At 41.3% G+C, this 16,150-nt stretch overlaps 1 protein-coding gene across 5 annotated transcripts in view; it reads left to right on the top strand.

The window, feature by feature from the left end:
• LOC126235681 (uncharacterized) overlaps positions 1-16,150 on the top strand; it is an 84,160-nt gene that overhangs the window by 49,005 nt on the left and 19,005 nt on the right. For all 5 annotated transcript variants that reach the window (XM_049944416.1, XM_049944417.1, XM_049944414.1 and 2 more), the window contains exons 5-6: positions 14,071-14,181; positions 14,455-14,559. In XM_049944416.1, the coding sequence (XP_049800373.1) occupies positions 14,071-14,181; positions 14,455-14,559 (216 nt within the window). The remainder of the gene's footprint in view (positions 1-14,070; positions 14,182-14,454; positions 14,560-16,150) is intronic.

The following is a 16,150-nucleotide window of genomic DNA, read 5'->3' as shown; positions in this document are numbered from 1 at the left end:
AAGGATGGTATAAGATGAACATCAACAAAAGCAAATCGAGGATAATGGAATGTAGTCGAATTAACTCGGGTGATGCTGAGGGAATTAGATTAGGAAATGAGACACTTAAAGTAGTAAAGGAGTTTTGCTATTTGGGGAGCAAAATAACTGATTATGGTCGAAGTAGAGAGGATATAAAATGTAGACTGGCAATGGCAAGGAAAGCGTTTCTGAAGAAGGACAATTTGTTAACATCAGGTGTAGATTTAAATGTCAGGAATCGTTTCTGAAAGTACCTGTATGGAGTGTAGCCATGTATGGAAATGAAATGTGGACGATAAATAGTTTAGACAAGAAGAGAATAGAAGCTTTCGAAATGTGGTGCTACAGAAGAATGCTGAAGATTAGAACGGTTGATCACATAACTAATGAGGAGGTATTGAATAGAATTGGGGAGAAGAGGTGTTTGTGGCACAACTTGACCAGAAGAAGGGATCGGTTGGTAGGACATTTTTTGAGGCATTGAGGGATCACCAATTTAGTATTGGAGGACAGCGTGAAGGGTAAAAATCATAGAGGGAGACCAAGACGTGAATACACTAAGCAGATTCAGAAGGATGTAGGCTGCAGTAGGTACTGGGAGATGAAGAATCTTGCACAGGATAGAGTAGCATGGAGAGCTGCATCAAACCAGTCTCAGGACTGAAGACCACAACAACAACATCAACAACAGTCAAACAAAAGTCCATTTCTCTTCCGCAAAAAAACTCTAATGAGTTTACGAAACTACATATAAAAACAGATATGTAAATAAGAAAACATCTCCAGGGAGTGAAAACACCAAACAGTTGTCAGTTAAAAACAAATTTCATGTTCTTTCCGTGAGTGAAGAGGCAGGTTTAGGCCTAACATTGGTAAGGGAACATGAACTTTTGAACAAACCTTATCAACAGAATAGTGATACAGGCTCCAAGTTCATGATGGTGAGCAATTGAGCATGCCATCTTTTGCACGAAGTAATGGGACGAATGAGAAAGACAATATCAAGAAAAACGTACAAGAGTGCAAACACGAAAGTAGCGTATTATTTTTAACGGACAGTCATAGCAAAAACAAGACGAGACTTTTCAAAGAAAACAAAAAATATGACGCAACAGGTATTATGAAGCCAGGAGCAACAACAAAAAAATGTTATTGGTGTCAACTTACGTGATAAAATATTGGGAAAAAATGACTGTGTCGTGTGTATAGCGGGTGCAAATGCTATTGCAAAAAACGAAGCAAATAACTAAATACAATAGTTGCAACTCTACCACACAGATATGATCTAATGTATCACTCATGTGTCAACAAAGAAATTCGAAAAACTAACATTAAAATAAAACAAATGCGTTCTTTGTTTGGAAAATGTGGCGTTGTTGATATAGGCGAATTGGACAGGTGTCAGCGTACCAAACACGGTATGCATCTAAATTACGAAAGGAAAACGCTTTGTGTGTAAAGTGATAAATGAAAGCATTGCGAACAAGGAGAGGGTGGCAAAATTCAGTGTATCGGTATGGGACCAGTGTCAGCAGCAGAAGCAGCAGCATCGTCAAAAGCAGCAGAATCACCAGTGGCAGGATCAACAGCTGAAACATCAACACATGCAGCAGAAACTGTTGCCCGTAATACACTAACAGAAAACAAACCCAGTGTTTTTTTTTATGGTGAGTAACATGAGAGAAAAGGATTCGTTGCGTGAAACATCCATCTCATGTTTCCAGAATGAGATTTTCACTCTGCAGTGGAGTGTGCCTGATATGAAACTTCCTGGCAGATTAAAACTGTGTGCCCGACCGAGACTCGAACTCGGGACCTTTGCCTTTCATATCAGCGCTCACTCCGCTGCAGAGTGAAAATCTCATTCTGGAAACATCCCCCAGGCTGTGGCTAAGCCACGTCTCCGCAATATCCTTTCTTTCAGGAGTGCTAGTTCTGCAAGGTTCGCAGGAGAGCTTCTGTAAAGTTTGGAAGGTAGGAGACGAGGTACTGGCAGAAGTAAAGCTGTGAGTACCGGGCATGAGTCGTGCTTCGGTAGCTCAGATGGTAGAGCACTTGCCCGTGAAAGGCAAAGGTCCCGAGTTCGAGTCTCGGTCGGGCACACAGTTTTAATCTGCCAGGAAGTTTCATATCAGCGCACACTCCGCTGCAGAGTGAAAATCTCATTCTGGAAACATCCCCCAGGCTGTGGCTAAGCCACGTCTCCGCAATATCCTTTCTTTCAGGAGTGCTAGTTCTGCAAGGTTCGCAGGAGAGCTTCTGTAAAGTTTGGAAGGTAGGAGACGAGGTACTGGCAGAAGTAAAGCTGTGAGTACCGGGCGTGAGTCGTGCTTCGGTAGCTTAGATGGTAGAGCACTTGCCCGCGAAAGGCAAAGGTCCCGAGTTCGAGTCTCGGTCGGGCACACAGTTTTAATCTACCAGGAAGTTTCATCCCTCTCATGTGTTCGGTATGAGTCTTCCACACCTCAAGCAATACTATCAACTAGTGTACTGGAAAAAACCCCTCCTAAGAAACATCATGCAAATGCAGGGGTGTGCAAAAATCAAACTTTGTCTTTAGTCCGCCAAAATATATATTCAAGTATAAAATAGACCAGTTGCTAATAAATTTAAAAAATGAGTGTGAAAGCGAGCCTGATGTACTGTATTTCTCAGAACATCATGGTAGGAGTGGAATCCACATGCTACAAATTGAGAACTTTAGTTTAGCTGCACATTACTGTAGATCTATTATGAGAAAAGGTGGAGTTGCAATATGTGAGAAGCGGTGATCAGCATTTTGAGGTGTGTGGCATTGAGTTAACGGCAGACAGTGCAACAGTCATTGTACTGGCTATTTACAGGGCACCTGCTGGAAATCTGAACGTATTTCTGAGACAAATAGAATCACTTCTGTCCCATCTATGTAGGTAAACTGAATCAACCATTGTTACAGGTGACTTCAGTGTGTAGACTTCTTAACAGAAAATAGAAGCAAAATGGACTTTGAACACCCGATGTACTGTTACAACTTAGTACCAGTGGTGGACACTCCAACTAGAGTAACAGCCGGTTCTAGCACTTTAATAGATAATTTATTTGTAGATAAGGATATTTACAATAATTTAACTGTTAAAAATATTATAAATGGCCCCTCTGATCATGAAGTGCAATTCCTCATTCTAAACCAAATAAATGTACAAAGGAAAGAAAACTTCATTTGGAAAAACTTTAGGATTATGAACAAACACACCATTGAAAGCTTTAATCAGCAATTACAGCTAGTGGACTGGTCTCCTGTGTATGCTGCAATTGATGTTAACTCAAAATTTAATACATTTATAAATGAAGTTACAAGTATTTTTGAAGAAACCTTTCCAAAAAAGTCAGTGAAAGAAAACCTGTTAAAATCTGGAAACAAGCATTGGGTTACTAAAGGCATCAAAATTTTTTGTAAAACAAGAAGAGAACTACATGCAGCAGCCAAGAGATCAAATTATCCAAGTAGGAGTTAAAGTTCTGAATAAGACCATACAAGCAGCAAAGAACATGTGCTTGGAGACAGAAATTGATTACTCTAGCAATAAAGTAAAAACTATTTGAAGTTTTGTAAAGAAGGAAACAAGGAAAAATACAGTTAATAGTGAATATATCCAAATAAAAAGTGAGGGTCATCTTGTTAGCAACCCAAAAATAGTTGCAGACACATTAAACAAATATTTTTAACAGTAAGAGAAAAAATAGGTTTACAAGGCTCCATGAACCAAGCCCTCGATCTTCTGAAAGCTATAGTACCTAACTCAGTACAACACGTGAAGTCAACAACAGTCACTGTTCAAGAAATTGAAAGAGTTATTAAATCTCTGAAAAGTAAAACCTCTACTGGGATTGACAATATTTCTAACAAATTATTAAAATACTGCTGCAGCCATGTAAGTAAAGTCCTTCGCCACGTTTTTGACGCATCACTTCAGCAAGGAATAGTTCCTGAGAGGCTTAAGTATGCGGTTGTAAAACCGCTGTATAAGAAGGGAGATAAGACGGATGCTGCTATCGGCCAGTATCACTACTGACAGGTTTTTCAAAGGTTTTAGAGAAACTAATGCGTGCCAGGATAGTTAAGCATTTCAGGGATCAAAATATCCTCAGTGAAAGCCAGTTTGGATTTCAGAAAGGTTTGTCAACAGAAGATGCAATATTTGCATTTGCTGGAAAAGTCTTGCAATCTATCAACAAAAAACTAAAGGTAGTTGGGATTTTTTGTGACCTAACAAAAGTGTTTGACTGTGTCAGTCACCACATTCTTTTACAAAACGCTGCACATCTCGGTATAAGTGGTTCATCGGGGAAAGGGCTTGACTCGTTCCTGTCAAACAGGAAACAGAAAGCTGTAGTGGATAGTCAAAATGGAGTCCCATTATCTTCAGAATGGGATACCATCGTGTGTGGAGTTCCCCAAGGCTCAGTTCTGGACCCCCTACTTTTTATTATCTTTATAAATGATTTACCTCTCTTTACAGAATATTGTAGATTCACCATTTTTGCTGCTGGCACTACATTACTTATTGATAATTCAGTAGATGAACTTGAGGAGACAGCAAAGAAGGTTTTAAGTGAAACAGTGAACTGGTTTAACACTAATGGCCTTTCTTTAAATTACACTAAAGCAAACTAATTACGTTCAGTTCCACGCAATATTCAAAGATGAGGAAATGGTAGTAAAAATAGGTGAGCAGGTGATAACCAGGGTGGATACCTCAAAATACCTAGGCTTGCATATTTATATCAAACTGAATTGGTCAAATCACATCCTGGATCTATGCAAAAGATTTGAGTTCAGCAACTTAAGCATTACACATTGTTTCTTCTTATAGAAGTGTGGAACCATGAAGTCAGCCTATTATGGTTATTTTCATGTCATTATGTCAAATGGAATTATATTTTGGGGTAATCAGTCACTGGCTAAAAAAGTACTGTGTGCAGAAAAAAGAGCCATACGGATCATGTGTGGAGTCCATCCTAGAGCCACATGCAGGAATCTTTGTAAGAAACTTGGAATCCTTACATCCACTGCACAATATATATTCTCTTTGACATGCTTCATAGGGAAAGAAAACTATTTTTAAACTGAATAGTGAGTATCGTAGTCATGAGACGAGAAGAAAACATGATATCCACTATGAACAGGCAAATCTAAGTATGGTACAGAAAAGAGTCAGTTTCACTGGCTGTAAGATTTTTAATGCCCTCCCTTCAAGAATTAAGTGTTTGGTAGAAGATGAGCTCTTGTTTAAAAAAAAAAAAACTTTTAAGATAGTTCCTATTAGAAGGATCATTTTATACTATTTATATCTCAAAATTGATTTTCTGTAATAAAACCTAAGTTACTGTTTACTGTGATATGAAATCATTTTGTTTTGTTTTTATGTGCTACCATAGATCTCTGACACGTTCCATATCCTGTGATACTGTCACAACATGGATCACTGTAACAAGAGATAAATAAATAAACAAAATAGCAAATACATTCATAAGGGTTGAAGCTTGGTATTGCTGGTAGTGAATAAGCAGTAAGGTATTTTGATATGTGGATTTTTGGTTTCGTATGGAGTTTTGCCGTCATTGTAATGATGTTCTTCTGTAGTTCCCAGAATGTACATTCAGTCACAGGTTTGGCAAATTCCAAATAATTATCAACCTATACCTAAAGCCTGTACTGAAGAGCTGCCCAATTACATTCTCAGTGAGTTTGTATCATCATCGTAATCATCAGCAACAATAACAACAACAACAACAACAACAGGATGTTATACGGTATACATTTATCAAGTCACAGGCTTATGACTGTTAAAATAAAACCAATAATAAACAAACCACCTTTTGTGCAAGTTGCACACAAAATTAATAGAGAGTAACTCCAATTTATTAGATAGTTACATGACTCTTGCAGGACGGTACAAGCTATTGCAGAATAAGCTATCCAATACAAGCCAAGTTCACGCAGTATCGGAGTTCTACCAATAACAATTAGAGTTTGCAATGTAAATATTGTAAACCAAACCAATATGATGAGCAGCGCATACTCCACTGATCACATTACAACTGAATCAGAGCTGCCCTGCACCGGTATATATGCCAGATTCTGGCATGTTTCCATCAGATGGCACTCGTTACGACAAGTCATAGCGCCACAGTGGTCAAAAGTAATGTTGCACCAGCTATTCATCTTCCATAGTGAAACTGGTGGTGCCACAACATCCCACGCCTCTGCGGCGACTGCTGGGGGAGAAGATGGGTGCTGACCAGGATCACAGAGGTTAAGTTGATTTCATTAGCACTGCAGAAGTCTGTTAATGGAGGCTGTGGTATACATCATGGTCATGAGTGATAGAAATCATCCCATGGATCCAGGTTTGGTGGTGCCAAAATTGACAGGCCCACACTGGGGATGCCCACCTGGAAAGGAAAGGCCTCACCAACGACGTTCTTGCAGTGGGTGCAGCTTGTCCAAGTGGGTATGGTGAGGGCAAACACAAAACCGCTCCACTGTGTTGTGGCTTTCAACTAGATTATTTGTATAATGGTAGAGTTAATATGCTGTATCGAACACTTAAGTAAGAGTGTGATACTGCTTCGAAGGGAATATCAAAATATACTCCTGTTACGCCAAGCTTCCAAGGCCTAATTCTGCTGAGAGTTCATTCAGGTCAGGTAGGGGATAATTGTCCACTTCAGCTTGTGCATTTGTCATTAGTTCAAAATCACCACAAAATCTTGCGGTGCTGTTGGGTTTGTGTACTGCTACCAGTAGAGAGGTCCATTGACTGTGGGAAACGTGTATTAACACATCTTCACTAGCAAGTCTATCCTACTGTATTCTGTTTTGAGGGCATCTTTTATAGCCAGAGACACTGGGCAAGTTTTGAAGATATGCAGGATAGCTGCCGCTTTGAGAGTGGCATTAGCTCTGAAATCAGTTGCCTTCTGTAACCCAGGTGAAAAGATTTGAGCATATCCATCACAGAGAGTCTTCAGGGTGGTGAAGGCTCTTTGAATTGCAGTGTGTATACTGTTTCATGCACAGTAAATCCAAAAGTGTGGTAGGAGGCCACCTCAAAATTTTTATTGACTTTTGGGTCAGCTACCACAAGAAAATTTACTGGATGAGAGTATTTTTGTAAATGAGTAAAAAGTGAGTAAAATTGGAAGTTTTCTCAGCAGGGCACATGATGCCATCCATGTGTCCAAAGGTTTGTTTTGATTGCATGCAGGGGAGCCAACCACAAAACTTGTGTGTGTTGGTTTTGCACATAGAAGCATTGTTGTTTAGGATGCCCTATAAAAACATTTGCGAGGTTGCATTCTGGAAATTCTGTACTTCCATAATTTCATCACTTACTTGGTTATCTTCCACAAGTTGAGACATATTTGCACTGGAATGCTACAACATACCTCTTGCAGATGTCCCTTTTTGCTGCACGCCAGTGGGGGCACATGCTGCACGTGTGACAAAGGAAACAATGTTTACAACTGGACAGGGCTCTCACTGCAGGTTTAATTGCTTACGGGATTGTCCAGGCTGTGGTGCAGGTGAGGTTCCCACCAGATATGGCAGACAGCTCGCACTTCTGGTGCCACAGAGCTGACTGCCCTGATGTATTCTTCCTTTATAACCAAGCTAGCCTGTGTGGACAGTTTATTCACATAGCTCCCATCAGAGAAAGAGCAGATTTCCTCAGTGCATTATTCCTCTCTTCTGAGTTGAGGGTAAAATGCACAATAATGTCCCTGATAAGAGGGTCTGCATAATTCTGCCCACATAGTTACTTAAAATAATAATTTCTTCTTAATCCCATTAGAAGGAGGCCCAATCTGTGTAAGGTTGATTGGGGCCCTTTTTCTGCTGCCAAAATTCTCACCTGGCTTTAATAACATGTTCTTTGTCGAAAAATGTTTTTGCAATAAAGAAAATCTTCCATGCAACTCAAGTTCTGCCGGATTTTAATGGCTGTAGCTTGTGCATTGGCATTTCCTGACAAGAACATGGCTTTTTGTCTTTCCATGTCAGAAGTTTTGCAAGCCATAGAATATAACTGCAATTATTGGTGGTAAGCATCGCACCCCACACATTGTTAAATGGTGGAAAAGCTGTAAACACAAATGTATCAAAGACATATTTAGTGTATGACATTTAAGTACGTTTCAGTATTGGGTCACGTTATTCTACATTACATATATTCACACACAAACATCTAGTCCTTGTATATATTCAATGGATTTTTGGGATACCATGAGGAATTCTTCAAAGTCCCCACTGAACGCTGTGGCACTGCATTCATCTCTGATGTGTTGGATGGTCTGCTTAGGCATGCCGCAGTCACATGCTGGTGAAGACAGCAGTCCCCATTTGAAGAGTGAGTCAGCACATCTTCCATGCCCAGTTCTTAGTTGGTTCAGAGTTGACTAGATCTTACGGGGCTGATCAAACGCAGGAATTGCCTCAGTAATACAAGGCATTGGGTGGCAAGTTGTTGGGGCATTTTGGAGCCATTCTCTTTTCCAAGAGTTGATGTCAGCCCCAGTGAAGCTGTCGAGAGCAAGAGGAAGATGTCTTGAATGAAGCCTGTTGATACCCTGGTCAGGTATATCGATGTGTACCAGTAGTTCAGGGTTTGCTTCAATCTTGTATTCCCTGACCAAGGCTGCTTCTCGTATTTTTGGGGGTGGTATATGACTCAGGACAGGTAGCCATATGTTAGGTGTAGACCTAATGGTTCCTGAAATAATGTGCATGGTGGTGTTAAGTTCAACATCGATTTTGTTCACATGACTACTGTTTAGCATTAGAGGTGCACAGTACTCCATCGCAGAGTATTCCAGGTGCAGTGCAGAAGACCTCAGACATGTTGCCATTGGTCCTCAGGTGGGTCCGCAGAGTTTATGGATGAGGTTGTTTCTTGTTCTCACCATGGCAGCAACTTTTGTAAGGTCTGATTTAAATGACAAGGGTCTGTCTAACATGACCCCTAGGTACCTTGGCTCCTTGTTGTGGTTGAGGCATGTGTCGTCAAAGTATACTTCCAGAACTCTGTCGGCTTCTCTGTTATTGAGATGGAAGCAGGTTACTTTTGTCTTCGTGACGATAGGCCTAAGCCTTCATTTATGGAAGTATGCTGCCAGGGCAGACAGATGGGATGTCAGTGTTTCTTCCAATGTATCAAAATCTGTATGCCTTGTTGCAATGACACAGTCACAAGCGTAGCCAAATTTCCTAGAAGCTGTTTCTGGCATGTAGCAATGTATAGACTGAAAAGCAGTGGGGCTAATACCAAGCTTTGAGGTAAGCCATTTTGAAGGAATTTCTGGCTACTGACTTTGTTTCCCATGATGACCTGGAATCCTCTGTTACCAATAAGCTTTGTCATTTTTTGGCAGGGAATTATTTTCATCAGTTTATAGAGTAGGCTTTGTCTCCTGACGGTATCATACACTGCTGACAAGTCGATGAAGGCCACAGATGTTTTTAATTTCTTTTGTAATCCCGCTTCAACATGTGTTGTAAGAGCCAGGACTTGTCTCCACAGCTTCGGTTGGGACGAAAGCTGGCTTGTTCTACTGGGATGGCCGTGAGTATTGTCTGACAGATCCTGTTGAGTAGTACTTGCTCCAGAAGATTGCACACTATGGTAAGCAGTGCTATACGCCAGTAGTGTTACGGAAGATTTCCCAGTTTATCTGCCAGACGCTGTGACCGAGCGGTTCCAGGCGCTTCATTCCAGAACCGCACTGCTGCTGCGGTCACAGGTTCAAATCCTGCCTTGGTCCTGGATGTATGTGATGTCCTTAGGTTATTTAGGTTTAAGTAGTTCTAAGTCTAGAGGACTGATGACCTCAGATGTTAAGTCCCATAGTGCTTGGAGCCATTTGAACCCATTTACCTGGCTTTAGGAAAGCAGTTATCTTGGCATGTTTAAGTTCTTGGGTATGTTTCCTGTCTACAGTAGTGATTTGAAGAACTTTGCTAACCATATTTTCGTATGAAACTTCCTGGCAAATTAAAACTTTGTGCCGGATCGATACTCAAACTCGGGACCTTTGCTTTTCGTGGGCAAGTGCTCTACAAACTGAGCTACCCAAGCACGACTCACGCCCCGTCCTCACAGCTTTACTTCTGCCGGTACCTCGTCTCCTACCTTCCAAATTTTACAGAAGCTCTCCTGCGAACCTTGCAGAACTAGCACTCCTGAAAGAAAGGATATTGCGGAGACATGGCTTAGCCACAGCCTGGGGGATGTTTCCATAATGAGAGTAAGTAAAGAAGTAAAGCTGTGAGGATGGGGTGTGAGTCGTGCTTGGGTAGCTCAGTTGGTAGAGCACTTGCCCGCGAAAGGCAAAGGTCCCGAGTTCGAGTCTCGGTCCGGCACACAGTTTTAATATGCCAGGAAGTTTCATATCAGCGCACACTCCGCTGCAGAGTGAAAATCTCATTCTGGCATATTCTCGTGTATTTGCCAGACTTTGATAAGAAACACCGGGAGGATGTCATCTAAGCCGGGGGCTTTACCTGGTTTTGTGTCCTTTGTTGTTACCGAGATCTCTTCAGGGGTAATGTCACATGAATATTTAGTGTCAGCCCTGGCTGTATTATCATCACTAATGCTTGCACTGCCTGTAAAACAGCTGTCATTAGCTCTTGATATCGCTACACAGTTTTGTGTCAGTAATTGCTGTAGTTCTCCAAGGTTGAAAACCCACACTCTCACCAATAACAAAAATATTCAGAATTTGATTTGCATTCATCACAAGTCCCTAGACATCACCATTTTCGTAAAAGTGAGTTGGACACTAAACTAATGGATACTAACTCCGATTTATTAGACAATTTGAGGCCTTACACTGAAAACTTGTGAAACAGTAAAATAGTGATGAGCAATGGGATGGGAACGGGCTGGAGTTAACATGGATAAGTAATACTTTTTTTAAAAAATAGATAGCAAACAGAGCTAGAGTATAACAGCTTGCTCCAGGAGGATAGCACAAGTTAACAAACCTGGAGTAGTTAAGCACGTGAATGAAAATCTAATTAATCTAGCTCAAAAAAAGAAAAACAACTAGAGATATTTACCATACACTTAAGATGGGTTCAGTACATAGACATTATGCCTTTTCAACAGATACTCCACATTCCTCTAAATGTATAGCACCTCCCCCCCTTCCCCCCCCCCCCCCACACACACACACACACACTCGATTATCCTGACTTAAAGGAAACTTGTTTTTGTAAACAACATGAAAAAAGGACAAAATTTCAACTGGAATAGCACGCAGCACCGACTGTGTTCTAAACGCTTTGACAAAGTTGTTATATGTGACCACCTTTAATACAGAGTAGAATACGCTGAAAGATATAAAGTATCAACATGCATAACCTATTAAATAAAAGTCTTAATGCTACATTGCCAACAACTAGAACAGCATAAAACCTGTTACATTTAGACAACCAGAGTTTCAGTCAACTTATACTAGCCAGAGACTGAATGATCAGGGCCAGTACGAACACAGTATTCTATTCAAGGATGCAGCCTCCTACCACATGAATCAACAAGAAACACGGGTCAGAACTGCAACTAAGAAACTCAGTGTTGTGGCCAAACCAAAATATTTGCAAAACACCACCATTTAAACGTACTCCTGTGCCTTGCCACAGCAAAAAGAAAACAATTTTACATGGCCTTTACTGGAATTTGGAGTCCTCAGAGCCTTTCACCTGCAAGAATATTAACATCAGTCTCTGGTAGCAGCTGTGTCCTCTTTAACTTGCTGCCACTCCAGCAGCAAGTAAAAATCACTTATTGAACAGCAAAGCTCACCACCAGTGCACCGCCTTTGGAACACAGCCCAGCAGTCAAGAGAGAGAGAGAGCTGTATAGCAGGCATACATTAACTGCCTGTCTTCTCACTGCACAGTGTTGCTTCCTTATTGACTCTCCACTGACCGCTCACTACTGCTCAGAGTATCCTCTTCAGTTTACCATTGGTTGCTCGTCCTTGATCCCAGGGCTAGCAGCAAGTCAATTGAAAGCTGCAGCCACTGCAGTAGTGGTTCAAACAGTATGAGCTATCTTAGAGTAAGCCACATAATCCAAGTCCAGCTCACACACTATTGGCGTCCACACTTTAAACATCATAAATCAAACCAACATGACAATTGCCTCACTATTCACTGATCACATTACAACTATCTCAGACCAAACCTGGATGCACTTATAAACTGGATTTGGGCATGGTCTCGTCAGAGGACACACCTGATGGAAAGTGCTCTCTGGATTGTGGCACCAGTTAACAGTAGTGTTGTGCCAGCTATTTGGTTTCCTTAGTGATGTCAGTAGTGTCACTACACCGCCCAAGTGATGTCACTCAGTAATGTGCCATGCTGTGAGCCACAGGAGTTAATAATATAGATTATTCCTCATGTCCTTTATGAAACAGTTGTTAGCTTCCACTCTGTTCAATCTTATTTTTCTGGTCTTTAGTAATTGTAAATGACAGTAAGAATCCATTTAGTTGTGGAGTAGAACTCACATATCATAAGTACAAGTAAGATAAGAACTGTGATCCTGTGCCTAGTATCCATCCCCTTTTCCTGCTCCAGTGTAAATACTGTTTGATTATTATTCATTTCTGCTCAAATAGATAATTGTATGCACCTGGTTCATATTTTGTAATACTAAATAAACAAAATATAGCCTGCACTTTTTGAATCCAGTCACTGTTTACTTTACAAGCAATACGGCCCTAACCGTTCCAATTCTCATTCGCATTTGTCACTGTTGTTACAGTACCAATTTGACTATATTCAGTGTAATTCTGGATTGTTCTCCATAATAGCCACAAAATTTTAGATGAAACACCGGTACGTGACAATGACTGTTTCTTACCGTTCGTGTGATTACTGGCTTTAAACACTAATAAGATGGGAATGAATGCTCAAACAATTCAAGAGAGCTGAGTTATTCAAGAGAGTTGAGTTAATAGCTTCACCTTTGAAGGAAAAGTATACAATCAAATTCGTGCACAGCCATGGGCACCCGCTTCGCACCCTCGTATGCCAACCACATGGGCCACCCAAAGTAAACGTTCCTAGCTTTCCAAAACTCCAAACATTATTGATGACATTTTTATAATTTGGACCCTAGGCCAGGACAGCTTATCCTCATTCCTCCATAATCTCAACACCTTCTCTCCCATCCACTTCACCTGGTCCTCCTCCACCCATCGTGCCACCTTCCTAGAGGTCGATCTTCTCCTCTCAGTGGCTCCATCCACACCTCAGTCCACGCCAAACCCACCAATCACCAACAGTACCTGCACTTTGACCGCAGCCAACCCTTCCACACAAAAAAATCCCTCCCATACAGCCTCGCCAGCAGTGTCAGATGCATCTGCAGCCCAGTATGCTGAAGGCGTCACAAAATCTTCACAGACAGGCAACCCCCCCCCCCCCCAGTTCTTCTACACAAAAGATCTCCTATGCCATATCTCCACGCACAACTGATCCTCACATCCATCCCAAGCACCAACCACCCAATATCACCCGGGACTGGAACAAATGAACCACGTCCTTCGTCAGTGCTTTGATTATCTATCATCGTGCCCTGAAATGAGGGACATCCTACCCAAGATACTTCCATCCCCTACCAAAGTGGTATTCTGCCACCCATCCAACCTCCACAACATCCCCTTACAGCACATCCTTTGCTCCCATAACCTCACTGGCCTAAACCTAAGGTAACTCACTGTCCCACCATGAAATAGTGTGTGTGTGTGTGTGTGTTTCTCTTACCGCTTGAGAAATGAATTCCATTCCAAAAACTAGCCAAGTAAAGCTCTGTACCTTTTGTGTGTGTATCTGTCAACAATGCAGCGCTTCTGCGTGTAGGTGTCATCTTCTATATTCTTAAATAATTCAAAGTAGCAGCATGTATATTTTCTTTTATATACTGCAAATGTTGAGGTTTGCAACGGAAACAGGAGATGGATCTGTCAATTAATATTACCGTTTTTTTCCAGGTATTTTACAGAGGCCCTTCAAATGTAAAATTGAAAGTAATTGCAAACTGCTGTCCAAACCTGGAAAACTTGTTCCTGGGCTCAGAGTTTGAACGACGTGTGGAATATCAAGTAAGTATACTTTCATATGTGTTTAACCCCCCCCTCCCAAAATCTATTTTCGTGTGTACAGTGTATGTATGTGGGGGAGGGGGGGGGGAGAGATTTGTATGCCTATGCTGTATGGAGAGTGAATGTTTTTTATCATGCTGTCATATATACTCCTTTCACTATCAGCCATTACCATATTAATAATAAAATTCTGATCTACCACATTTATTGTTTACATTTTTTTAAATGTAACTTTTCTCGCATTTTAAATTATTTATGCTCTATCAATCACAGGTTTGGAATGCATTTGAGAAAGTACGCACATTAACACTTGAAAATATTGTTCCTGAAGACATTACAGCAGGAATGAAGCATTTCTCTCAGCTTGTTGAACTGCAGGTAAGATATACTTTAAAATTATTTTAATGGAGTATATGTTCTACATTAATGCATACGGTTAGATCTTTAGGGTAAACATAAATAATAATTGTAGAGGCTTCTTCCCTCTACCCCCCACATATCTCTCTCTCTCTCTCTCTCTCTCTCTCTCTCTCTCTCTCTGTGTGTGTGTGTGTGTGTGTGTGTGTGTGTGTGTGTGTGTGTGTGTGTGTGTGTGTGTTTTACATAAATTTCAGCCTACTTTTGTACAGAAAAGTGGATAATAACTGGCTATACATGCCCTACTCTCTCTTACCTTATTGTCACTGTTCCTATGTAAGATACACAGTGAAGGTAGCATAATTTTTGCACAATCTTCCGTGAACACTGGTCCTCTAAATTCATGTAGTGGTGTTTCATGAGAATGTCATTTTTGTTTCAGACTTCTACATTTAAGTTCCCTTAGTATTCCCCTCACAACGTGTAAGTATTGCATTACACTTTCATAGCCATTGCAATCCTAGACATGTGTCCTGTAATCCTTTCACTGTTTGGTGTCATGCCTACTTGATAATGACCGCAAATACAAAGTCTTACTCTGGAGTAGGTACACTGGCATTTGGTACCCGTAGTTGTCACTGACTTTTGAACAAGACCAGTTTACTTGTGTTTCAGAACATAAGAAAAGACCTTTGACAATATTAGGAAAAGGATAGATTGTGACTCACCATAAAGATGACTCGATGAGCTGCAGACAGGCATAACAAAAAGATTGTTACACCTTATAGCTTTCGACCAAAGCCTTCTTTAATAAAGAAAGCACACCTCGTGCACACATGATCGCTACCACCGGCAGCTCCAGCTGGAATACAACTGTCATGTGAATAGCAATTTGGAGTGAGTGGGAGGAGTGGTAGGGATAGCAGGATATGGATTGGGAGGGAGAAGAGCACTGTCTGATGGGTCATAAAGAAATAGAGACTGCCAGACACAGTGTCGGGGGGGGGGGGGGGGGGGGGGGTAGCGGAAAAGGAGAGGAGGGAGGGGAAAGAACAGTTGGGTACATTGGCAGAGGGCGGCACATAATGGAGTGAGGAAATGTGAAAAGTGAGGAAGTGATAGGGACGGAGGGGCTGCAAACTGTTGTGTGGAGGGTGTGCGGACAGTAGGTTCTGTAGGTTGAGGACAGGATGATTTTGGGAGTTGAGAATGTGCTGTAAAGATAATTCCTGTTTGCACAGTTCAGAAAAGTTGGTGGTGGAGGGGATCATCCAGACGATGATGATTATGATTGTGTGTTGAAAGGGAGCAAACAACTGGTTCACAGTCCCAGCGAGGATCCATATGGCCCAGATTGTGAAGCACCATTGAAATCACCACCCTGTGGCGCAACATGCGTTGAACATAACATACTTTATTTCAATGGCTTCTTCACAACCGAGGCCATCTGGATCTCCCAAACACCACCAGCTTTTCTGAACTGTGCAGATGAGAGTTATCCTAATCGCACATTCTCCACTTCCAAAGTTATCCCGGCACACTCTCCACCCAACAGTTTCTGCCCCCTCGTCCTTTAATCTCCTCCCTTTTCACATTCCCTTACCTTCATAGT

This window comes from Schistocerca nitens, chromosome 2, assembly GCF_023898315.1.
Source record: "Schistocerca nitens isolate TAMUIC-IGC-003100 chromosome 2, iqSchNite1.1, whole genome shotgun sequence".
In the NCBI taxonomy this organism is placed as follows: Eukaryota; Metazoa; Arthropoda; class Insecta; order Orthoptera; family Acrididae; genus Schistocerca; species Schistocerca nitens.
Note: the sequence above shows the minus strand (reverse complement) of the source record. Positions and strands in the feature narration are given on the sequence as shown.